This window comes from Bos mutus, chromosome 8, assembly GCF_027580195.1.
Source record: "Bos mutus isolate GX-2022 chromosome 8, NWIPB_WYAK_1.1, whole genome shotgun sequence".
Taxonomy (NCBI): Eukaryota; Metazoa; Chordata; class Mammalia; order Artiodactyla; family Bovidae; genus Bos; species Bos mutus.
In genome coordinates this window covers 48,746,584-48,773,231 of record NC_091624.1, presented here as the reverse complement: position 1 = coordinate 48,773,231, position 26,648 = coordinate 48,746,584, and the positions used below count along the sequence as shown (strand labels likewise).

At 47.7% G+C, this 26,648-nt stretch overlaps 1 protein-coding gene across 5 annotated transcripts in view; it reads right to left on the bottom strand.

The window, feature by feature from the left end:
* TMOD1 (tropomodulin 1) overlaps positions 1-23,029 on the bottom strand; it is a 94,811-nt gene extending 71,782 nt beyond the window's left edge. The window contains exons 1-3 of one of the 5 annotated variants that reach the window (XM_070375598.1): positions 22,659-22,792; positions 8,666-8,845; positions 1,364-1,510 (exon numbers count right to left, since the gene is read on the bottom strand). In XM_070375598.1, the coding sequence (XP_070231699.1) occupies positions 1,364-1,483 (120 nt within the window). In that variant the 5' untranslated portion in view covers positions 1,484-1,510; positions 8,666-8,845; positions 22,659-22,792. Of the gene's footprint in view, positions 1-1,363; positions 1,511-8,665; positions 8,846-22,658; positions 22,818-22,881 lie in introns of those variants that run through there. The other 4 variants (XM_070375599.1, XM_070375600.1, XM_070375595.1 and 1 more) reach the window with 4 other exon arrangements.
* Between the last annotated feature and the right edge of the window lie 3,619 nt (positions 23,030-26,648).

Sequence of the window (26,648 nt, the reverse complement as noted above, 5' to 3'; positions counted from 1 at the left end):
GTATTTCTATAGGGCTTTCTCAGTATTACAAGGCCCAGGGATTAAAGTCGATGGAAAACTATAATAACTCAATCCAGGCAGGACTACTAATGGTCCAGGCCCTTCAGGAGTAGATCACTCCATCAGGCAAAGACTCACAGCCAGCTGAGGTGCTTGCTGAAGGCAAAGGGAGCAGAGAATGGGTAGTAGAAGAATGCAGTTATAAATACCAGCTATGACCATGTGACCAGTTAGACAAACGAGGACAATATTGTTATGAGCATTTCCTCTGTATTTTTTATGAACATGTTTGTGTATGTGTGAGTCTATGTATGTGTGTATGCATTAAGTAAATATTTTTGTTTTCTTCCCTCTATTATTCTCTTAATATGTAACAAAGAATGTACTGATTTTATCTGGTGGCATTTAAGTATTGTTAATTTTATATCATAGTATTAAGTTTCAGGCTGTCAAGGAGAAAATAAACATTACTCAAGGACTTTACTTCTTCTTCTGGCAGGCACCCAGGATAGTTGTATCACATGAGGCATAATTATGGCCTTATTATTGTCCTATATGGAGATAAGTATGGTTTAAAAAGATGTGTATGGGTGCCAAGTTGACGGCAAGTGGACATGTGATGATTAATTTTATGCATCAACTTGACAGGGTCACAGGCTGCCCAAACATTTAGCTAAGCATTATTCTGAATATGTCTGTGAGGGTCTTTCTAGATGACATTAACATTTGAATTGGTAGACTGAGTAAAGCAGATGGCCCTCCCTAAGGTGGGTGGGCCCCATCCAATCAGTTGAAGGTCTGAATACATGTATAACAAAAAGGCTGAAACTCCTACCAGTAAGAGGGAATTTCTTTCTGCCTGACCTTTTTGAGCTGGGTAATTGCTTTTGTTTTGTTTTCTTCCTTTGGACTTGATCTGAAACACTTGCTCTTCCTGGTTCTTGAGCCTGCTAGCTATTGGACTGAAACTATACCATCAGCTCTCCTGGTTCTCAGGCCTTTGGACTCAGGCTAGAATGACACTTTCAGATGTCCTGGGTCTCCAGGTTGCGAACTGCAGATCCTGGAACTTGTCAGCCTCAATCATCATGGAAGCCAATTACTCATGACAATAAATTTCTTTATATCTAAATCTATATATCTGTATATATATATCCTATTTGTTCTATTACTTTAGAGAATCATGACTAGCACAACACACATACACGCACACACCCCCCCACAAAGGCAAGATTACTCTAAGGCTATTGCCATGGAAGGAAAGGCAAAATGGTACCCCAGGCAGTCAGCCCGCCCCTCCCCCAGCCGCTAAGAATCACCGTCCTGCATGTGTGAAAATGTGTCCCCTTTAGTGCCTACTCACATCAGGGTCCAGCTCATCCAGCTCATTTTCCAGGGTCCTTAGCTCCTCTTCTGTTAGGCCTCCAAGGATTTCATCTTCATCCAGGTCACGGTATTTCTCTAGTTCTCGTCTGTACGACATTGTGAAAGAACTTTCTGAGCTGACCTACTGGAAAGAGAAAAATCTTAGAAAGATCCTTCTTGGATTCATTCTCAGAGCAAGCAGATGCTTGTCACTCACAAGGAGGCCTGGGCATGTTTTATGAATTGTCAGGATAATAATTACTATAATGGAATCCTGAATTAAGTTGGATTAATTCTCTAATAAACCGTGCAAGGTAAAAGTCCTGAGGGCATGCGGCTTAACAAAATGTAGTTGTTGTAATTGGCAAGGCCATTCTCCAATGCATGAAAGTGAAAAGTGAAAGTGAAGTCACTCAGTCGTGTTGGACTCCCAACGACCCCAGGGACTGCAGACCACCAGGCTCCTCCGTCCATGGGATTCTCCAGGCAAGAGTACTGGAGTGGGGTGCCATTGTCTTCTCCGTTATGAGTAATAGATGATTATAAATGGCCTATGAGTCCCTGAAAACTGTTTCATTCTTCAAGTAGTTCAAATATTTTCTGTACAACTCTCCACACTATATACCCTTACAGAAAACATGAATGCTGGACATTCTGCCAAGGCCTATCTTAAAAGCAGGGTGAACATCAGTGGTTCATTGAGCACCTGCTGTATGCAGGCTCTTCCTCTATAACATCTCATTCAATCCTCAAGAAGAACAGCTGACGCTAACAGCTACCTTATACTACCATACACCAAGCTGTGATTAAGTAATTCCCAAGGACATCCTATTAATAATTTAACCTCTGCGGCAGGCATTCATTCCCATCTTGCAGATGAGGATGTTGAGTTTAGAGAGGTTGAGGGACTCACAAATCACACTACCAAGAGGCAAAAGAATCACCATTTGAACCAGATCTGCTGTGTTCCAAGCCCGCACTGTTCTAGCCACTGCATCCGCACCTTTTCACAGAATCCCCTAACTTCATGGCCAGAAGGAGACCTCCTCGTCCAGACCTTTCATTTCACCTCTGAGGGAGCTGGCTCAGAGAGGAAGTGACGAATGGGAGGGAGGCGGTCTGGGAAAAGGGGTCCAGGTCTGCCACTTCCCAGCTGTTCTCCTTGCTAGAGACACCTACTGCTCATTCCCCATGGCACAGAGGTACCTGACACCCGTGTCTGGAGCCCATCTCTGCTACTTCCATAACTAGGACACTTTCACACTTGAGAATTCATTCAACCCTGGGGCCACACCCTGTAAATTGAGTCTTTTAACTAAAACCCTTTTGTCAACAAAGAAACTGAGGGATGGCTCAGTTAGGCCTGACTCAGAATCCCTGTCACCGGACCCCAGTGCTTCCACGGCACCACACAGCCTCTCACCTAACGTTGAACTGTGTCCCCTCCAAATTCTTATGCTGAAATGCTAACCTCCCCACCCCACCTCAGTAACCCAATCCCATGATCCAAGTAAGAATGTGACAGTACTTGGAAACAGGGGTGTTGCAGATGTACTTAAAGTTCAGTGAGGTCATGCCAGAGAAGGGTGGGCCCCTAACTCAATAGGACTGGTGTCCTTATGAAAAAGGGAAATGTAAACAGGCACACAGGAAGATCATCACGTGAAGATGAAGGCAGAAACGGAGGTGATGCTTCTACAAGCCGAGGAATACCAAAGATTCCAGCAAGCCACCAGAACTCGGGGAGAAGCCTGGAACAGACCCTCAGCCCTTGGAAGGAACCAATCCTGCCAACACCTTGATCTTGGACGTCTGGCCTCTGGAACTTTAAGACAATAAATCTCTGCTTTTTAAATCAGTGTGTGGTACTTTATTATGGCAACCATAGCAACTAATACAATCAGCATCACCTTTCTTGCAGCAGCTTGTGGTTTCAGACCCCAGCGCAAACAAATACAAACAAAACCATGGCTCATCTGTGAAATGACTGATGGAATTTTCCAGAGTAGAGAAAAACAAAACCTAGGAAAAGAACCAACTTATCAATCAAAAAGCTGGGAGTAATTGTTAATCTAAAACAAAGTAATTAAAAATAAACAACAACCAAAGTTGACTCAGCTACCAGAAGAAGCCTCCATTTCAGGAAGAAGCAGAGATCCATGCTATTAGTGCAAGCCCGTGCCTGTGTGGGCCTATTTGTAGGAGAAGCCCGTGTGTGTGACAGCTGGCTTGATAAGAAAGGATTTGCTTCCCAAATACAGAAAAGGCCAGTGCTATCCCTTTTTCTAAGCATGGCTCAGCTTGAGCTGATGTCTCCCTCTGATCAGACCCCAAGATTGCAGCGTTCAGGCCATAAATGCGCCCCCCCCCCCCGCCCACCGCCACCCCTTGACTCATTTCTTGACTTGACTATTTGTTTCCAAAGAAAGCACAAGCAACTGACAATGCTCTGGTATAGATGAAAAAGAAAAACAACCCTTCCTGAAGGCTCTCAGAGAATAACCTAATTTGGATTTTCCTGAGTAGGGAGCCAGGAAAGGCCCTGTGATTTCCATCTTGGGGCCAAGAGGACCCTAGTGAAGGGCTCAGATGCTTCCTGACCATCACAGAGACATCTCCAAACTGGCATCTCTCAGGTGGGCTGCAAAACACATTTCTGGTGCTCAGACAGATCCTGGGTTGTACACAGTTGCACAGGACTCTGGACTCCCCCTGACTTCTCAAAACTGTCGGTGTGCTTGCTACGACAGAGGTCCATCACCACGATGGTGAGGGTGAGCAGAGCAACCCTGACCTCTGGGCCAGGAAACTACATCTCTGAGAAACCTCTCCTGGAATCGGAACCTCATGGAACAAAGTTTGGGAAACACAGCCTTGGCTTCACCTCTGGGTCACATGAGGGACAAGAAGGGACTGGGGGAGAGGACCAGCTGAGACAGGTTTGGGACCCTGGGAGCTGCCCATGCTTGACTCCTTAGCCAGTTGACTCATTTTCCTAGATGGTTGGCACTAACATCCTTAGAAAAAGTCATGGACGGACCCTGGAGAAGGGACAAACTGGGAAAGGGAACAGACAGGGGAGAGAGGAATCCACGTCAAAAGAGTCGGGGGAGAAAGAAGCTGGGAAGAGGCGAGAAGACATGTAGGTGGCAACCAGGGGCCTGCTAAAGGAGGCGTGGGGCTGGCTGGCAGGCACCTTTCGAGATGCCCTCCTGAGGGCTGCAATCATTAAAGTTCCTGGAGAAGGCTCCGTCTTAGTGCACACAGGAAAGTTACTGTTCCACTTACACCCTCCGAGGTGCCAATGAATTTAAAAATCATATTTCAAAGGATTTAAAAGGCCCTTTCTAATGTCAAATGTCCTGTGAACAGAGTGACAAGGCATTTCATTAAATAAGCTGAGAGGAACGGAGAACTCCTAAGGTAAACTACGAAGCTGTCGGCTTCAAGCCACACTCATCCACTTGGCTCCCAGGGGTGGTTTCTCTAAAGTGAGATTCTTCTCCTGTGTTCAGTGACGTGTGGCTGGAGGTCAGAGAGAGACAGGGCTGGAGGGAGGTGAAAACACCGTGTTAACAAGAGCCCACTGAAAGCTCGGCTTTAAATGATGGCTTGGAAGAGAAGGTATTTTATAGCTGTTAGTAAAAGCCTCTGTTTCCTAGTAAAAGAGGTGTCACAGATGGACAGCCTGAGATTCACAGGACTTTGCCAGAGTGCTAGCTGAGGTGACCCTCGATAAACCCCTCCCCTCCCCTGGGCCTCTGTTCGCTCATCTGTAAAATGAGTATAAATGGACCACGAAGTTCTGCTTGTAACCTAGCCCCCAGGGGTGGTGTTTGCCCTGTGCTCAGGAGAGACCTCAGGTTCCGGGAAGTTTCTCCAGACCCCTGCAAGGGGGTTAAGTGGGAGAAGCTAAGCAAGGGTGCTTCCCCAGTACTACCTGATTTATTGGGGGTTCCATAGAAGATTGCTCTTGACAAAAAGATTCACCTACTAAAATAAAAGGTTGATATCCACTGGACTGAGTTTCTTCATCTGCACAGTGAGGGGATCACAGTACTCAGGCTCTGAGTCAGGGCAGCCCCTGGAGTACCCACAGGTGCTATGATGATGAGCCTGCAGCAAGCAGGTAAGGGCCAAAAGCCTGGGGCTGGGGCGTGGTTAGCATGGGCACCGCACCTATCAGACACATTATTATGAGGCTCCCATGGCTACTGCCACTGCTGGGGCTGCTCCCTTCCCCCCTGCATCCCCTAAACGCTCATCAGACTGCCATGCCCCCAGGTAAGGAGCTGTGTCTTATCCTTATGGTCCTGGTGCCTAGCCCTGCACCTGGGGATGATGTTGGTTGGGCACGAGTACATCTGGGCTTTGATCTAGTGTCTTGGGAACTTGGGGCAAGTCCCTCTCTTCTCGGGTCCTCTACTTCCCCATCTTTAAAGTGGAAAGATCTCGGAGGGCTGGGAACCCAAGAGGGGAGGGATGGGCAGGAAGGGGTGATGCTGCTGCCTGCCTTACAGATGAGCTCCTGAGCGAGAGCTGGTGAGAAAAAGAAAAGGACAGCTCGACCAATTTAAAACACATTTAAAAACGTTAGTCTTCCAAGCCCTGTGTATTTTTACATGAGTGGCATGTCTGGCCTCCCAGCTTCTCAATGGCAGGAACCTTAAGTGCTGCTAAATATGCAAAAAAGAGAATTTACCACCTGTGCCAGGGAGTAAACGTAGGCAGGGTGGACAGTAAAAATGAGTGGGTCAAGCACTGAGGCCATCCCTCAGGAAGCTTCAGGAATGGAAGCTCTGGAAGTGGTCCCTGGAGTCCCAACAGATCTTTCCCAGGAGGTGGGCACAGTCACATCTGCTGATGGCTCCTCCAGCATCTGCCCCAGGGGACACTTGGGCAGGAGGTGCTGGAGCCACATCTTGATTTATAGACCATACTTCCCCGAGGTCGGGAAGAGCTGAGTCACAAATTCAAATGAATGTTTTCCAGTTATACCATCTTGTTATCTCAGCCACAGAAAAGGGAGGTGGATTTACAAAACAAAGCTGATTTCTCACAGCCTCTCTCCTCTGTTTTTGTCTCTTCTTCTCTTTGGAAAGACATTTTGGCCACACGGGATTTAAGCCCGTGATCCCTGCGCCTCTCCCTTCCACTGGGTCCCCTGCCCCTCCTGCGAGAGCAGTCTCCCCACTGCCCTCCTCCCCAGGGCACCTCTGGGGGCAGCAATGCTTTATACCACATGACCCCTGACCTCCCCTGATGACTGGACAGAGTAGATGCTGGGTTCAAGGACAGCCGATCCATTGGCTAGTCAATGACCTACGTGGTGGCTTGGATTTAAAAAAAAAAGAGTTGGATGAATGAGCTCCTTCATTTCCTGGCATTTTGTACTGGTTCCTGAGACTGCCCCAACAAATGGAGGGGCCTCAACAGAAGAAATTCACTGTTTCTCAGCTTAGGAGCTGGAAGTCCAGAATCTAGGTGTGGTGGGGTTGGTTCCTTCTGGAGGCTCTGAGGGAGAATCTAGATAGCGAGTTGAGAGATGGGCAACATGGTGTCCCCAGAAGAGCACCATCCCTGCTCCTTGGGCCTGGATGGCTGCCGCTCATGCTGGATTCCCATCAGACCCTCGTCCCGCCACCATCCACACAAGGCCCAGCCCCTCCTCACGCTCCCTCGCTGCACTCAGGCTGAGTCCCTGTTCCTTGCAGCCTAACAAGTATGTGACTGTCTCCATCTGCCTCCTTCCTTTCTCCCCACTCCTTCTCAGGCTCCCTGATGACAGGTTCTTCTTGGCCTGCCTGTTCTCCTGGCTACTGTCCTCTGCTTACATCTCACACACTCCCTGGGGGCTATCTCCGAGGTGGGGGGTCAGTGTCCAGTGATAAGCTGATGACCTTCCCATGGTCTCTCCAGCCCGGGCTCTGCTGGGCACATCTCCTGGAGCCCCTCTGGCTCCATGAGCCCAGCCCTGAGTGTGGCCAGCTTGCCACCACCACCACCTCACCCTGCTGCCATCAGCCACCCAGGCCAGACACCCTCCCCTCGCCTCCCCCAGCTCTGGTAGGTCCCCACACCTGTCAATCCTCTTGCTCATTTATTCTTTTGAATGTTACAGTTTTTGTTGTTGCTGTCATTTGATTGTGGTAAAATGCACAATACAAAATTAATTTAACAATTTTAAGCGTACAGTTAGTTCTATAGGATTAAGTACATTCACGCTGTTGTACAACCGTCACCACCACCCATCTCCAGAACGTTTTCATCTTCCCCAGTGGAAACTCTGTCCGCCTTGAAGCCCTAAGCCCCGCTCCCCTCCCCCAGCCTCTGAAGCCACTGTTTTGCTTTCAGCCTCTACCAATCTGACTACTCTAAGAGACTCTCCGTGCGGAATCACGTGCTACTGTCCTTTAGTGGCCGGACTCCCGTCTCTCTATCCTTCTGCGTGTCTGTCCCTCCTCTCCCTCGTCATGGCGATTGCCTATTTTGGATCTGTGTTATCACAGCCGGCTCCCTGCCTCAGTTCTCCTACCTTCTGTCCACATGTCCCTCAGCCTCCAAACGATGCTTGTGAAAGTCAGTTCTGATGCTGCTCCTGGGTTGAAGCTGTCTTGAACAGTCCCCATTATGACAGATGGAAGGCCAACTCCCCAGCCTGGGGCCTGAGGCACTCGGAGACCCGGTGGGCTCTGTGCTGCCCCAGCTTCCAATCCCCACAAGGCCCTCCCCTTCCAACTGTACCCACCTCCCCTCCCTGAGCACCCTGACATCCTGGGTCCCCTCAGCATGGATGCCCTCTCTCCACCTCCGTACTGGAGAGCCGAGGCCTCTCTGCTGTGCTTCCATGCCCAGTGGAGGAGACCTTGGCCCCCACACCCTCCAGCCTGCAGGCTGGACTGGGCAGGCGTGGCGCCCCACCTGACCAGCATCTTGTGCACAGCTCAGACTGCAGACGCCGTTATTGCAGGTCAATCAGGGATACAGACGCCTGGAGCTGGGGGGACACCTGAATTCTAGCCCAGGCCAGTGACTGCAAAGGGAAGAAAGTCAACTGTCCCTTGACTGGACAGGGCGGGGTAGGCTGTGGAAGATGTAGACAAGCGGGTATTGGAGGGCTGCGGCAGGGCTTGCCTTCCTCAATGTCTACATTTTGGAACAGCATCATAAAACATGAGGCAACAATTACAGCAAAACAATTCCAAAGTGCAGATTAACTTTGCAGATCAACACAACCAAACCAAAACACCACTCCCATGCCCGCAGTTTCATGTCCCCTTGCAAGGCAAGACACGAGTACCTCGGTGTGGTGTCACCTGTGATTGGGTCCAGAGAGACAGGAGAAGGAGAGCGCTAGACCGAGAGAGCCAAATCTCCTGCGTGACAGCCTGAGTGCTCACCTCGCCCTGAGGAGGGACTCTCCCAGCCAGGGCTGGCTACAGAATCCACTGAGTCCAGCGCAAAACAGGACTGCGGCATCCTGAGTTCAAACAGGAAAAAACTGCCATTAAAAGTACCAAGACATAAATTTTTCCCTTTCTCTCATGGTCTCTGTCCTGATCCGTCACACTGTCCTTAACATTTATGATTGAGTATCGTGATGCACACAGGCGCCTGGGTGCTGTGACTCTGTGCATGCAGGCCAAGCCCTCTGGCTGCCAACTTCCCTGCCCTGGCCCAGGTGGGACACACACACTCTGCCCTGGTAGGGCACCTGCCAGTTGGGCCAGGTATCTCCCCTTCCAGTGGGGCCATTGTCCAATACCCAGAGATGGGTGATCCCCATGGTACCCCAACTTCTGCACCAGGACACCAAATGCCTGGATCCAGGGATGACGAGAGGCTGTCTTACAGAGCTGCCAGCTGAATGCACTGGGGGCAAGAGCCCTGGTAGCAGCTGGGTAGGGGTGGGAAGGAGGAGGCTGTTTGGATCTGGGGGTGTCAGGAGGCCAGGCAGCTGGAGTCTAAGAACCCGTCCCCAGGAAGCAGATAGGCAGCAGGAGACGGGACCTCATGTGAGCTCAGACTCAAAGCCCCAGTGTGTGCTCCATTGTCCACAGGACTTCACTTAAAAATATACATCCAAAAGTAAAATAAAGAATTTCAAGAAAATGACTGCTGAGCAAGGGTACTTCTGAGAGCAGGGGTCCATACAGCTGTACAAACTGCAACCCGTTCCCAGCCCTCTTCCCAGGACACCTCCCTCCCCCAAGGCCCCAGGGCTAGATTCAGTCTTGGCTCACCTAGGAGGGTCCTTTCCTTCCCTAGTATCTTCCAACCCATTGGAATCTCCAGTCCCTGGAGTCTACAGGAAGTTAGAGACATTGCACAGTGGCAGAGGGCCACTGGGATAGGAGTCAGGGGCCTTGACTACCAGTGCTGACTGTGGCTGCGGGCTTGCTGTGTGGCCTCAAGCACGTTGCTCTACCTCTCTGGATCTGTTTCCACAACCTAATTCGCTGAGTGTTTACCGAGCACCCACTTTGTGCAGGGCACAGAGGGCCTGCTTGGGAGAGACAGAAGTTAACAGGAGAGTCCTGATCCTCAGGAAGCTTACAGTTAAGTCGGGAGGATAAGACCCACATAGAAATTCCTGAAGTGGTGTCACACACATCCTCTCTTCACCCACCACCCTCAGGGGGAGGCTGAGCTGATGACAGGTGAAAGCATGGACTAGGGGTCACGCAGTCCTGGGCTGCCCTGCCTCTAACTGGCTGGGCAGACTCGGGCATGGTGCTCAGTACCTCTGAGCTTCATGGATTCATTTGTATGGTGAGGGCACAAACTGATTTCTTTCTTCTTTCTCAGTCCCACAGAGCTCCAGCCCAGTAAGCCTACCCAACAAGTGTTAGAAGGATGGTCATGGCTGGGCAACCATGAGGAAGGTTTGGGGGTTCTCCAGAGACTGTCCATTCAACATAAATCAATGTGGGCCAGAGCCACGGTGTGACCTCAGTTGCATTAATAAAGTCACGGTGGACAAAGTAAGCACATGATGGTTTTGCTCAGCTTCAGGTTGGAGCTCAGCTCTGGGCCCCAACTCTTGCACTGGGAGTGTGTGACTTTTTTCTTCTTTTTTAATAAGGCATTGGCTATATACAGTCAAGTGGGTAAGTCTTAGGAGCACAGCTCACTGAATCTTCCCATATGCATACAACTATGCCAACACCACTCAGATGAAGATACAGACCATTTCTAGCCCAACAGAAGGCTTTCTCATCCCCATCCCAGTTCATCACCCTCAACGGTAACTAGCATTTGAACTTTTAACACCATCTAATAAACTGGCTTTGACTATTTTTGAACATCATATAAATGGACACATACGTTGGTTATGTTCTTGTGTCTGGCTCCTTTCACTCAACATTATATCCATGAGCTTCATTCATGCTGTGTGTTAGAGTGGCAGGTCATTCTTTTTCATTGATGCATAGTATTCCATTACCTGACTCATATAATTTATTTACTGTCAACGGACATTTAAGTTATTTCTAGTATTTGGTAATTATAAGTAGTGCTATGAATGTCTTTTGGTAGAAATAGTCACTTATTTCTAAATATGTACCTGGAGTAGAATTTCTGGATCACAGAATAGGCATATGCTTAGTTTCAGAAGATACTGTCAAACAGTTTCCCAAAGTAATTGTATAATTTTACATCCCCACCAGCAGTGTTTGAGCAACCCCATTGTTCCGCATCCTTGGCAACTCTTGGTATTGTCAGTAAGTTTCCATTTTAGCCATTACAGCGGTGGGTGTATTTCCCACTGCTGTAATGTGTCTCATTGTGCATTTCCCCGATGATGAAGCATGTCAGCTGAGCACATTTCATATGATTATTAGCCACATGGGTGACCACTCCTGTGAAGTGGGCCTTTTCTCTTGAGTATTTCTAGCTAAGTCCAGAGAAGGGGGCAGGGTGTCATATGAAGAACAGCTGAAGGACAGAGGGAACATGGTCACACTCAGCAAACTTCTAATGGACTGACCTGGGGAGGAAGGAACAAAAATGGTCTATGGATCACAGCACTCAGAAGACACAGATTTAAAACTGAGGTGACCAGGGCGTGGATTTCTGATCAGCACAAGAAATTGTCTAAAAATAAAAAATGCCCGAGGAGGAGCTGGGCTGATTCAAGAGGTGGTGGGCCCTTGTTATGCCAGGCATGTGAGCAGAAAGCCGAGAGCCCTAAATGAGGTTTTCCAGGGAGGGCTGACGTCTTGACTGATGGCAGGTTTGGGGAATTGACAAGATGAGATTATAAGTCCCCTCAAGACCTGGTTCTATTATGAAAGATATGTTTGGGGCCATTGAGTAGAGAACATGGAGACTCAGAGATGATCAGTTCTCTTTGAAAGACTTGTTTTCTGGTTGTTTGCTTTATTCTTCCTGCTGATCTCATTCTCTTACTCACAAGGGGCCTTCTGAAAAAAGCAGGGCAACAAAACACAGCATTTGACTCCATCACTCTCTGCAGTGGCTATGAGCCAGATCCCAGTTCACATGTAGCCTCAAAGGTCCAAACGTCTAAATGGTCAACAGGTTTAAATTAGAAAAGTGCGCGTATGTGTGTGTGCACCAGTGTGTGTTTTAATTCTGCACCTCCTGAGGCCATCACTGTGTCTGAGTCACCACATGAGTCATTGTAAGCAACAGTGTTTCAGGAAAAGATGCTGAACCCACTGCCCTGTCCCAGCTGGCCGGTCCAGCTGCCCTGCAAGTCCTGCCATACTCCACACTATAGTTCCTTCTTCCTACCTCTCTGAAACTGCCCTGACTCAGGCCATCACAATCTCTCACCAGCCTCTTGCCCTAACTCTAGCCCATGACATCTTTCTCCACACCAGCTGAAAAGGGTACTAGCAAGCTAAATAGCTAACACTAAGGGAAGGGGCCATCAGAAGCATCATGTTATTGTACCCCATCTACCTCAAGCCTGAAAGCTTCTTGAAGAAACATCCTTGTCTCCCACAGTCCATCATAGAGTCCTGCCTCTCTCAGGGGCTGAAATCAGGTTTGTTGAATAAGTGAATGAATGAATGCCGGGCATTATTACTGGCATTGACAGCCACAGAACAAAAGCCTTGGTGGAATTAAAAGTTGGCTTGTAGAAAAGCTTGCGAACTCACTCCTATTCTCACTGTCCATTTCACACCTGTGAACTTTGTCCCCTTGCCTTACAGCAGCAGTTAACATACGTACAGCTTTATGAAGCACATTTTTGTATTTTCTAAAAAGTCAAGATGAAAAAGTAGCATGGGCAATGCCAAAAGGCAAGCTGTGGGGGGAAATATGTGTTGTACATTGAATAAGGGCTAACTTTTTTTAATAGACAAGAGTTCCTAAAATGAAAAAAAAGAAGAGCCCAGCAAAAATATGGGAAGAGGGAAAAAACAGGCAGTTCACATAAAAAGAAACAGAAATGGCTAATAAACCTATGAGCACAGAATGAAATCCACCCATAAGAGAAAAAAAGTAAATCGAGAAATGAGACATCAGTTCTCTTCTATCAGATCAACAAAGATAAGAAGTGCCATCAATGTTGGGTGTTGGGTGGATGGATGGAGGAAAGAATGGAGAGAGGGGAGGAAAGAGAAAGGGAAGATTGGAGAAAGGGAGGGATGGACACACGGATGCATTCCCTTAGATGACTCCAAGGGAAACAGGGAAGGAAGACCATAAATTCTGGTTGAAAGTAAGACAAATAAGGAAGACTTCATAATTTGGGACCATCTGAGTTATAGCTAAAGGACGAGTTAGATTTAGTGAGAATCCCTGGTGTTCACAAGATGTGGAGATCAACATTCTCACACAGAATAGAAGGATGCTTTGGTACACTGTCTCTCAGGACAGATTAAGCCACATCTACCCAAATGCACACATGCTTTAACACAGCAATTCCACTTCTAGGAATTTATTCTTCTAGTTTAATCACTGAATTGTACAAAGATATACATACAAATTATCTGGTTATTGTCTGAAAGTGAAAGTGTCAGTCACTCAGTTGTGTCTGACTCTGCAACCTCATGGACTGTAGCCTGCCAACCTTCTCTGTCCATGGGGATTCTCCAGGCAAGAATACTGGAGTGGGTTGCCTTTCACTTCTCCAGAGGATCTTCCTGACCCAGAGACTGAACCCGGGTCTCCTGTATTGCAGGCCAGTTCTTCACCATGTGAGCCAGAGAAGAATCAGAATAACCAGAGAATCTGGTTATTATCTATATTATCCCAAAATTGTAAACCACACAAAAATTCATCAATAGGGCAAATGAATTATAGTGCAGATGTACAATAGGATGCTACTAACACCATCCTTGAGGCTACCATTGCCTGTTATGCCAACGTACCTTCTAATTACAAGCATTATTTTATATGTACCGCAAGCTTGGCACAGTGCCAAACCCTTTAAGTGGATTATCTCATGCAATCCTAATACGTCTGTGAAGTAGGTACTTTTTAACTCCCATTTTAGTTGAAGAAATGGAAAAGCAGTAATCTGACTGCAGCAGTTTCCTGGGGCTGCCATAACAAATAACCACAAACTGGATGAATTTGAACTCCAGAAATTCACCCTGCTGCAGTGCAGAAGGCCAGAAACTGGAAATTGAGACATGGGCAGGGCTGGCTGTCTCCATGCTCCTCTAGCGTCCAGTGACGACCAGCAACCTTAGGCATTTCCTGGCTTGTACCTGCATCCCTCCAGTTTCTGCCTCCATGGTCACAGAGCCTTCTTCCCTGGGTCAGTCCACTCTATGTCTCATAAAGACCCCAGTCATTGCATTTAGGGCCCTCCCCAACCCAGCATGACCTCATCTTAATTCATTACATATGCAAAGGCTCTATTTCCGAAGAAGGTCACCTTCTGAGGTTCTGGGTGGACATGACTTTTCAGGGGACACTATTTAACCTACTACAGTGGCCTAGGTAACAAGGCTCATAAATAGCAGAGCCGGGACTTGAATCCAGACAGGCAACCTGTACTCATCACCGCTGCTCCACGCTGCCTTCTCATAATAGCACACACTTTTCTAATATGAATAATGTTCCAGATGCTGGCTTAAGCATTTTACCTATAATAACTGAGTCATCACAACAACCCCACTTCATATATGTGTGAACTGAGATCCCCACAGTAACCCTACATTATAGATAGGGAAACTGAGGCACACGGGGTTAACAGTTACCCAAGTTTACACAGCCAGTAACTGACAGAACTTAGATTTGAATCCAGGAAGGTATGTTTATAACCACTATGCAAAACTATCTCCCAAGACTCTGAGAACCAGGACTAAGAAAACATTTCTTTCTCCTGAAGGACTGGTGTTTTTCAATCAGACATGACGTGGCCTCTAATTCATCTCTTCTCCCCTTTCCCCTTTGGCCATCATGATTTATCTCAGAGCTGACTGGAATGTCCATCTTCAGCTAGGACATGAAATAACTCCTCCCCTTATTCTGTGTTGTGCATTTTGAAAGGCCTTCAGAGTGACCCATGCAGCCACAGAAATGACATGCAAACTGTTGTGTGCATGGGTGTATTCATTTTCCTGGAGCAAGGGTCCACGACTCCCACCAGATTCTCAGAGTTTCATGATCCTCATTTTCAAGTTTTCTGCCATCTCTCCCTCCTCTCTTCCTTTCTTCTGTTTTTACCAATTATGTGGCTGGTGTGGGTTTATTTTAAGCAATCTCATAGCCTTTTAATGGTGTAAGTGAAATGCAATCAGTTCAGTTCAGTTCAGTCGCTCAGTCGTGTCCAACTCTTTGTGACCCCATGAATCACAGCACGCCAGGCCTCCCTGTCCATCACCAACTCCCGGAGTTCACTCAGACTCACGTCCATCGAGTCAGTGATGCCATCCAGCCATCTCATCCTCTGTCGTCCCCTTCTCCTCCTGCCCCCAATCCCTCCCAGCATCAGAGTCTTTTCCAATGAGTCAACTCTTCGCATGAGGTGGCCAAAGTACTGGAGTTTCAGCTTTAGCATCAGTCCTTCCAAAGAAATCCCAGGGCTGATCTCCTTCAGAATGGACTGGTTGGATCTCCTTGCAGTCCAAGGACTCTCAAGAGTCTTCTTCAACACCACAGTTCAAAAGCATCAATTCTTTGGCACTCAGTTTTCTTCACAGTCCAACTCTCACATCCATACATGACCACTGGAAAAACCATAGCCTTGACTAGACGGACTAGTCTAATTTCTGCTTTACTGACTATGCTGAAGCCTTTGACTGTGTGGATCACAGTAAACTGTGGAAAATTCTGAAAGAGATGGGCATACCAGACCACCTGACCTGCCTCTTGAGAAACCTATATGCAGGTCAGGAAGCAACAGTTAGAACTGGACATGGAACAATAGACTGGTTCCAAATAGGAAAAGGAGTACGTCAAGGCTGTATATTGTCACCCTGCTTATTTAACTTATATGCAGAGTACATCACGAGAAACGCTAGGCTGGATGAAGCACAAGCTGGAATCAAGATTGCTGGGAGAAATATCAATAACCTCAGATATGCAGATGACACCACCCTTATGGCAGAAAGTGAAGAGGAACTAAAAAGCCTTTTGATGAAAGTGAAAGTGGAGAGTGAAAAAGTTGGCTTAAAGCTCAACATTCAGAAGACAAAGATCATGGCATCTGGTCCCATCACTTCATGGGAAATAGATGGGGAAACAGTGGAAACAGTGTCAGACTTTATTTTTTTGGGCTCCAAAATCACTGCAGATGGTGACTGAAGCCATGAAATTAAAAGACACTTACTCCTTGGAAGAAAAGTTATGACCAACCTAGATAGCATATTGAAAAGCAGAGATATTACTTTGCCAACAAAGGTCTGTCTAATGAAATGCAATAGAAAAATAATAAACAAATGCGCCCAATGCTGCCATTCAGTCTGATTTTTAAGTCTTCCTGGATTTGTGAGGAGGAAGTCCGCCTTCCTGGTTCCCCTCTTTCTTATCTTTTAAGGGTTCTGAGGCAGGAGTCGGGTTCCCACCCCTGCACAGGCCAGGTGCTCACTCTGGGTTCAGAGAGCCAACGTGTAAGCGATATGCACTGAAAAAACTCAATCAGACACAGGAACCTGGAGTTCTGGCACTCAGTGGGGATTCTAGGCTGACCAGGAACTAGGCAGCTTGACATAAAAGCCATTTCTGGATCTAAATTTCTCTGAAGAGGAAAGGAGAAGGCAGGAAGGTAGAAGGTGGAAATAACCCACAGCTGCAAGCCTGACCCTTCCAGCAGCCTGCCATTCCTGGGGCTTTCTCCCTGCCAGTGTGCTCAGGACACATGACCCCAGCCACCTCGTTGCAAGGCCCTTCCCCAATCCCCTGCCCCCTTGCTAGTCTCCGCCCCCTGCACATCGAATTAGCCGGGCTTCCCACATGCTCCACTGCACACCACACGCCCTGGCCTTGTCATGCCGCTCACGCCCCCTTTGTGACAAAAACAAAACCAACCAAACAAACAAAACAGAAAGAACCCTGGATTTGTGATTTGGAGTCAAGGCTTAAATTAATTCATTTGTAGATTTTAATAAAACACTATCTTAATGCAATGGCCCATCAAGTTGGACCATACAGAAAGCTGATGCCTTTGACCCAAGAATTGATGCCTTTGAATTGTAGTGTTGGAGAAGATGCTTGAGAGTCCCTTGGACAGCAAGGAGGTCAAACCAGTCAATCCTAAAGGAAATCAGTCCTGAATATTCATTGGAAGGACTGATGCTGAAGCGCCAGTACTTTAGCCACAGGATGCAAAGGGCTGACTCATTGGAAAAGACCCTGATGCTGAGAAAGATTGAGGGCAGGAGGAGAAGAGGGCATCAGAGAATGAGATGGTTGAATAGTATCACCGAATCAATGGACAAGAGTTTGAACGAACTCTGGAAGATTGTGATAGACAGGGAGGTCTGGCATGTTGCAGTCCATGAGGTTGCAAAGAGTCAGACACAACTTAGCAACCGAACAACAAAAAAATGCAATCACCAAGGGAAAACTGAGAGAAGTCATGGGCAGCTTGGTGCCCAAGGTTTGGTGGTCAGAGTATGCAGGATGACCCTCACATTATGAGATGTGTATTAGCCCTTATTAGGAATCATTAAGCTTATTATTTAAGAAGCTTATTAGAAATTCAGAGTCTCAGGCCCCCTCCTGGGCCTACTGAGGCAGAATCTGCATTAACAACATCTTAAGAGATTCTATTGCTAGAGACTCACTAGTGCAGAACACAAGGACTCCGATTTCTCAAGTTTACTAAACCCTAGAGAGCACTTGGGTTTTTCTCCAGGGAGAGCACACGTGCACTGGATGACCTGGAATGATTCCTCTTGGGGTTCACTGGGCTGTCTACAAAAAGGGGTCATTATACCAGCCCTTCCTCCCTTTACAGGATTACTGTGAGCTTCCAGTGAGATCGGGGGTTCATTCCGTTTATTGTGAGAAGGCTAAAAGAGGTTGCAGTGTTGGTGGGGAGCAGAACAGGTGTGGTTTCTGCCCTCAGGGAGCCGACATGGTGGTGGGATGGGAAAACACGTAGCTGTTGTTGTGTAATTGTCACGGTTAAGGGCTTTCATTTGCTTATTCTTTTACATATTCATTCATTCAGTGATCTGTTATCGATTAAAACATGAAACACTTGCACTCTGCCCAGGGTTGAGCTCTGAGTTCAACAGTGGGGAAGCAGAAATAAATGAGCCATAAACTCTTGCCTTCAGGGACCTATCAATCTAGTCAGAGATAAGGATGACAATAGCTGATTACACTTAGAACTCACCATAGCTGGGGCTGTGGGAGCACAGGTGAAGCAACGAGGAGCTCTACTTTAATGGAGGATTACAAGTTTGCTGGGAAAGATTGTGGGCAAGAGGAGAAGGGGGCGACAGAGGGTGAAATGGCTGAATGGCATCACCGACTCAATGGACATGAGTTTGAGCAAACTCTGGGAGATGGTGAAGAACAGGGAAACCTAGCATGCTGGAGTTCATGGGATGGCAAAGAGTCAGAAGCGACTTAGCGAATGAACAGCCCAACTTTGCCATGTAGATAAGGAAGAGGACAGCATTCCATGCAGAAGGAACAGCATGGGCAAAGGCAGCAAGGCATCAAGTCACATATGTTTGCACCATGACCAGAAGGTACAGAGAACTGGGAGGAGTGTCCAGAGATGGCTTTGGAGTAGCAGCTTGGGGTCAGATCTTTGATGGTCCTGGTGATCAATGCCAAGGAATCTGGCAGGAAGTGGGGAGTCCCTAAATGGAGAGGAATAACACTGTCTAAGCTACGTTTTATTAATACAAAGATCTTTTCACAACAGCATGAGAAGAAAACACTGGGGCAGAAAGATTCTTAAGAGGCTCTGACGTTAGCTCAGGGGAGAGATGGCAAAGTATTCGACGGGGGTAGTGACTATGGGGACAGACATGAAAAGAAGAGGTACTAAGTAAGGTAGACTGACAGGACTGTTGACCAAATGAATGGGGTGGTGAAAGGTAGGGAGGCTTCTGGCTCGGAGCCTGGGTGATATTACTATTAACCAAGAGGTGGGAACACAGGAAGAAGACGGTACTGAGCCTGAGTCAGCCCTGTTGGGTGTGCAGTGCGTTTGGGACACCCTCTGGCTTTGTTCAATAGGCTGGGGTCATAGATGCCTAGAGCCGTGAAGAATGGTCCAGGCTGGGCACATGAATTTGGGAGTTTGAGTGTCGAGTGGGTGGTAGGAGCCCTGGGAGTGAATAGGACAGGAGGAGGGTGTGGGGTGAAAAGGAACAGGGTTGAGAGTGGCACTGAGATTCAAGAGATGGCAGAGATGAGTCCAGGAAGGCTGAGTGAGGCTCAAGGCCCTTCTGCTCATCACCCACTAGAAGCATCTCCCAGAAATGGACCTCTCTAGAAGCCCCAGAGTGAGTGGGGGCCAGGGCTGGGGCCCTCAGAAGAGCTGAAACAGAGACAGATCTGTTTTTCTCCAAGAGGAAAACAAAAGGATGTAAGAAAAGGAGAAACAAAAGAAATGCTTGAGCTTGTTTAGTATCTCAGATGAGAAGTGATCTGGATCCAGCACATCCTAACATTGAAGAAAAACTCCCAGGCTGTCCTAGGTTGACTTCAGTGAGCTCACTCTTTCCTATTGTTAAAAGCAGAGAGTCTGGTCTTATCGTGATTAATCAAAGGAGGATTTTACACAACAAAACAAGAAATAGGAAATGGTCCCCCAATCCTGCCATGTGATTCATGTTATTCCATACAGACCATTTGTGGCTTTAAACTGGTAATAGCTCCTAGTGGCCAAATAATTGATCACTTGCTGTTCTGGCTTTAAGTGAAAAGTGAAATGGCCTCTTTAGAAATGTTGGCAGCCTGGCTGGCCCATTAGTACGACCGAAAAATCAAAACATTGCCTGGAAAAGGCCATTATGACTGGGCTCAGCAGGAGTCATCAATAGATGATGTCATCTCAGAAATAAGCCAGCCAAGGTCACAAGGCCTCTGGCAGCATCAAACGACCCTGCATGGCCCATCACTACCCCCCTTCACAGATACTAAAGTCTCCCAAGGGGACACCAGGTTCTGAGTCAGGACTGGCTTCATTTTACCCTTTCTTCGCTCAGCCTGAATCTAGAGAACTGCGATGTTTGAGAGCCTGTGACATTCAGCAGGTGGTGAAGGAAGGCCCTCAGCCTCCCATGCACAGTCCCTCAGACGCACGCCTCTCCCTCTTCCCCTCTCCGGGGTCTGTGGTCTGGCTCAGCCTCTTCTCACACTCCTCAGCCTGGAAACCCCTCCTGTCAGCTCCTATTCCCTTCTCCTCCAAGCTTTTAGAAGATCTGTGGGCTCTGTCTCCACATCCTCAGCTCCCATTAGCTTCTGCCTCCTCTTGCCAGCATTAACAGCATCGCAGGTACCAAGCACAGGACCAGGGGCTTTCCCTGCATCATCCCCCCCCACCCGCCCCTGACACCAATCCCCACAGAAACCCATGTGAAATGGGTGCTCTTATTATCCCATTGTATGGACGAGGAAATGGGCTCAGACAGGTTGGGCCACTGGCTTCAGTAAAGCAGTGGCAGATCCCGTTTTTGAACCCTCTGCAATGCCCTGGCCAAAGTCACCCACGATGCCTGCCAATCATGGTGGCCCTTTCCCAGCCCTCATCCTCTGTCTCTCTGCACCAACTGGCACTGCCAATCTCTCTCCTCCCTTGGGTCTTGGGAGCCAGCTTCCCCTTGCTCTTTCCTTCCTCTTCACAGGGTGGGTTCCTGAATTTTATCCCTGGCACTTCACTTTTCTCATGATAGAAAATCTTCCAAGGGAAACTTTGAATGCAGTGGAGACATCATGCCCACTTGCTCAAGGTCACTCTAAGTCAGTGGCAGGCAGGGTGTCCTAACATCCAGGTCGGCCTGTTACTCATAGCTGCCACTACCTACTCCTAGTTATGCTTTTTGCTGAGGAGCAGGAAGCAGCCCAACCCCAGAGGAGGGAGAAAGTGTGGGACCCTGATAAGGTGGGGCCAAGGCTATTTTTAGACAACACAGGCTTTCCACTTAAACTCAGGAGTCAACATCTTCTAAATCGTGGATCTGCAAGGCTGGTTCATTAAATAGAACTAACACATCAGAGTGACAGCACTCTTTGCTCTCACTCTCTGCCTACTTGATGTGTCGCTGCAAGTGAGGAGAACCTCACTATTTGTCTCCATTTCTTCTTCATTCTATCTGTGAGGCTTTAAAATGGCTTTAGGAAAAAAAAAAGATCCAAAGTAAAGGAGAAACAAAAACGAAACTTCCAGATGAGGGTGCTGTTGTCTGAGTAAGAGAAAGTCCTAGACAATAGCAGACCAAAGAAGGGGGGTGCATTGGTGGGGTGCTCGTGGATCCCCAAGACCTGCCTGAGCAGCAAGTGTAACAAAAAAGTGAGAAAGGCTGGTGGAGACTGTCTGGCACGCCCAGTAGTGTGTGACCTTGAGCAGGGGGCTCTGCGTCCCTTCCCCAGAAACAAAATTGTTGTCACCACTGGGGGGAAAACGGGAAGTTTCCGGGTGCCCCTGCGGAGTGCCTAGAACCTGTGTTAGGGTCTGTTTTTGTGATTCAGACAGGGAAAAGCTTAGGCCAGGTCATCTTCAAGGGTCTGAGAGGGCCAAGGTCAAGGCCAGAAGAGATGGGGAGGAGGAGGAGGTGTGTGTAGGGCTCTGAGGCAGCATCATAGGCATCATACAGATGTGAAAACAGAGGGCAGAGAGCAGAGGGACTGGAGCCTCTAGCCCTGCCCAGTTCACTGGGTCTATAGCTGTTTGACTCACAAGCTTCTTTGCGAAGGTGATGGCTGCCACCCAGCAGAGATGCCCATAATTACCGTGGAGCGTGCTTCCTGGGTGTATATGGCTCAGGCTTTCCGAGGGTCCTACTAGGTCTAGTATAAGATCCGAGTCAGAGGGAGCGGCAAAGTCGCCAGTCTCCGCAGCCCCTCCGGATTTGCGCGTCTATGCCCCCCAGGGTCCCAGGCCTGGAACTGGTGAACAGGTGGGGGAGAACCGGCGGTCAAGAGCGTGCCCTACTGCTTTCGGCCCAGCCACCAGCTCCAGCGCGGAACCAAACCCTGCCCCCACAAATGGGGAAATCGAGGCCCAGAGAGGGAGGAGGCTTATCAAGTCCACCCAGTGGGTTGACGATACCCGGGGCGGGGTGTGGGGGGACTTCTGCCTTCAGGCTCTCCCCCTCTTCTTTCCGCCTCCGAGCGAAAGGCGAGTTACCGTGGGGCTTTAAACCTTGTCTCTTCCCGCAGTTTGGGAAACTTTTCCTGCCGCAACCAGGAGCAGCGCGAGCCCCAAGTCTCAAGTCCACCTGAGCGCGTAGGCGCCCCACTCCTCCCTGCACAGCCTCGGTAGCCGGACCCAGGCTGCACCTGAGTGCCGGCTCGGCTGCACCTGTACCGCTGAGCGCCCGGGGCGCCTGGCCCTGCCGCGCGCTGGCCCCGCCATGACCCCAGTCCTCCGGAGCTCCCAGGTCCTTCTCCCATTTACAGATGCGGCGCCAGGGTCCAGAGAGAAGGGCGCCCTGGCCGGGGCCACGCGCGCCGAGTGGTGGGGACGCGAGCGCCCAGCTCCGGACCCAGACACCCGGCTCCCCAGCCCCAGAGGCAACCCCAGGCGGCGGCTATTTATAGAGGGAGCCACGCTCAGTCCCTCTTGGCGGCTGCGGCAGCGACAGCTGAATATTTTGCCCAGATATGGCTGGGGCCCCGGCGCGGGGGCAGGGAACCCCGCGAGCACGAGGGGGACCCCTGGCCAGTAGGACGCTTACCGAGCCGTGGAGCCGCGGGGGCCGGCGGACGGGCGCGGGCGGCGGTTGGGCGAGCGCAGGCGGCCGGCGGACGGGCGCGGGCGAGCGGAGCGCGGGGCTGGACGAGCTCCCGGGCGGCCGCGAGCGGGCGGGCGCTGTGGGCTCCGGGGGTAGGAGCCAGGGGCGGGCCCGGCTCTGCGTTGTCACCGCGCCCCGCCCCACCCGCCTGGCTCTCCCTCCTTACCTCTCCCTCCACTCGGGGGCGCCGGGGCGCAGCGCACAGTCCCCCGCCGGGTAGGGACGTCCGCTGGTGAAGCGCGGGGCAAGGGCTCCAGCCGCCCGGAAGATGGGCTTCTTGACCAAGTGGGTGCACGTCACCTCCTGTCTTCGTCTCGGTTTCCCCACCAGGTAGTTGTCTAGAAAAAGGTGGGCGGATTTCATTCCTGCTGGGTCTAAGACCTAAGAATCGGTAGGTCCTCGGATGGAGCAAAGCCAGCCAAGCGGTTGCCACAACTTTACCTGCTTTAATTGAAGCAACGACCCATCCCGTCTCATCAGCAACCCAGCTGAGTCTTGTTTGAGCCCAAGCTTTAGTCACGAACAATTTGTGAACACGTAGTTCCAACAGAGGTACATGGTTAAAATAACAACCACCCAAAAAAAGCCCCACCTGTTCTTTCTTCCAGTTTTTTTGAGATATAATTGACATACAGCACTGTATGTTTAAGGTGTACAGCATAATGGTTTGATTTATAAACATAATGAATTTATTATTACAAGTTTAGTGAACATCCATCATCTCACATAGATACAAAAGAAAAACATTTTTCTTGTAATGAGAAATCAGGATTTACTCTTAAAAACTTTCATGTGTTAAGTATATTTATCCTGTACATTTTATCCTTAGTACTTATCTTACAACTGGAAGTTTGTACCTTTTGACTGCTCATCCAACCCCCACTCCCAAAACAAAAAATGTTATCTTTTTTTCCTAGAGTTTATTTTTGATGTATAATTGACCTACATGTTAATTCCTTTTGCACAGCATAGTGGTTAGATATTTCTATATATTTCAAACTGATCACAAGTCCAGTGATAATGTCACCATACAAAGACATTACAGAGTTACTGACTAAATTCCCCACGTTGTACATTTCATACTTTGCTCACTTATTTTGCAGCTGGAAGCTTGTGCTTCTTAATCTCCCTCATCTATTTCTCTCCTCCCTCTATCCTGCTCCTCTCTGGCAACCACCTGTTTGTTCTCTGTCTATAACTCTGTTCCTGTTTTATATTTGTTCATTTGTTTTGCTTTTTTAGATTTCACATATAAGTGATATCAATAAAGTATTTGTCTCAGTTATTTTGCTTAGCACAATACCCTCTAAATCCATTCATGTTGTTGCAAATGGTAAGATTTCATTCTTTTTAATGGCTGAGTAATGTTCTATTGTGTATATGTGTGTGTGTGTGTGTATATATATATATATGTATACCACATCTTCTTTATCCATTCATCTATTGATGGACACTTAGGTTGCTTCTGTATCTTGGCTAGGGGTGCATGTATCTTTTCAAATTAGTGTTTTTGTTTTCTTTGTATAAATCCTGAGGGAATTTGCTGGATTGTATGGTAGTTCTTTTAATTCTTTTGAGGAACCTCTCAAAACTTCCATAGTAGTTGCACCAATTTACATTGCTACTCACAGTTTACTAGGCTTCCCTTTTCTCCACATCCTCAACAACACTTATTTCTTGTCTTTTTGATAGTAACCATTCTGACACGTGTAAGAGCTCATTGAGGTTTTGATTTGTATTTTGCTGATTAGTAATGTTGAACATCTTTTCATATGCTTATTGGTCATCTCTGTGTCTTCCTTGGAAAAACACCTGTTCAGATTTTCTGCCCATTTTTTAAAATTGGATTTTTTTTTTTTAATGTTAGTTGTACGAGTTCTTTGTATATTTTGGGTTCAGTTCAGTTCAGTCGCTCAGTCATGTCTGATTCTTTGCGACCCCATGAACCTCAGCACACCAGGCCTCCCTGTCCATCACCAGTTCCCAGAGTTTATCCAAACTCAAGTCCGTTGAGTCGGTGATGCCATCTAACCATCACATCCTCTGTCATCCCCTTCTCCTCCTGCCTTCAATCTTTCCCAACATCAGGGTCTTTTCAAATGAGTCAGCTCTTTGCATCAGATGGCCAAAATATTGGCATTTCAGCTTAAACATCAGTCCTTCCAATGAACACCCAGGACTGATTTCTTTTAGGATGGATTGGTTGGATCTCCTTGCAGTCCAAGGGACTCTCAAGAGTCTTCTCCAACACCACAGTTGAAAAGCATCGATTCTTTGGCACTCAGCTTTCTTTATAGTCCAACTCTCACATCCATACATGACTACTGGAAAAACCATAGTCTTGACTAGACGGACCTTTGTTGGCAAAGTAATGAATGTCTCTGCTTTTTAATATGCTATCTAGGTTGGTCATAAGTTTCCTTCCAAGGAGTAAGCATCTTTTAATTTCATGGCTGCAATCACCATCTGATTTTAGAGCTCAAAAAAATAAAGTCTGACACTGTTTCCCCATCTATTTGCCATAAAGTGATGGGACTGGATGCCATGATCTTAGTTTTCTGAATGTTGAGCTTTAAGCCAACTTTTTCACCCTCTTCTTTCACTTTCATCAAGAGGCTCTTTAGTTCTTCTTCACTTTCTGCCATAAGGGTGGTGTCATCTGCATATCTGAAGTTATTGATATTTCTCCCGGCAATCTTGATTCCAGCTTGTGCTTCATTCATCCCAGAGTTTCTCATGATGTACTCTGCATGTAAGTTAAATAAGCAGGGTAACAATATACAGCCTTGACGTACTCCTTTTCCTATTTGGAACCAGTCTGTTGTTCCATGTCCAGTTCGAACTGTTGCTTCCTGACCTGCATATAGGTTTCTCAAGAGGCAGGTCAGGTGGTCTGGTATGCCCATCTCTTTCAGAATTTTCCACAGTTTATTGTGATCCACACAGTCAAAGGCTTTGGCATAGTCAATAAAGCAGAAATAGATGTTTTTCTGGAACTCTCTTGCTTTTTCCATGATCCAGCGGATGTTGGCAATTTGATCTCTGGTTCCTCTGCCTTTTCTAAAACCAGCTTGAACATCTGCAAGTTCACAGTTCACATATTGCTGAAGCCTGGCTTGGAGAATTTTGAGCATTACTTTACTAGCATGTGAGATGAGTGCAACTGTGCGGTAGTTTGAGCATTCTTTGGCATTGCCTTTCTTTGGGATTGGAATGAAAACTGACCTTTTCCAGTCCTATAGCTACTGCTGCATTTTCCAAATTTGCTGGCATATTGAGTGCAGCACTTTCACAGCATCATCTTTCAGGATTTGAAATGCTCAACTGGAATTCCATCCCCTCTACTAGCTTTGTTCATAGTGATGCTTCCTAAGACTCACTTGACTTCACATTCCAGGATGTCTGGCTCTAGGTGAGTGATCACACCATCGTGATTATCTGGGTCGTGAAGATCTTTTTTGTATAGTTCTTGTGTGTATTCTTGCCACCTCGTCTTAATATCTTCTGCTTTTGTTAGGTCCATACCATTTCTGTCCTTTTTTGAGCCCATTTTTGCATGAAATGTTCCCTTGATATCTCTATTTTTCTTAAAGAGATCTCTAGTCTTTCCTATTCTATTGCTTTCCTCTATTTCTTTGCACTGATTGCTGAGGAAGGCTTTCTTATCTCGCCTTGCTATTCTTTGGAACTCTGCATTCAGATGCTTATATCTTTCCTTTCCCCTTTGTTTTTCACTTCACTTTTTTTCACAGCTATTTGTAAGGCCTCCTCAACCCATAATTGCATGTATCATTTGTAAATATTTTCTCCCATTCAGTAAGTGGCCTTTTTGTTTTGTTGATGAATTTCCTTTACTGGGCAAAAGCTTTTTAGATTGATGTAGTCCCATTTGTTTGTTTTTACTTTTGTGTTCAAAAGCCTTACCTTCTTAAA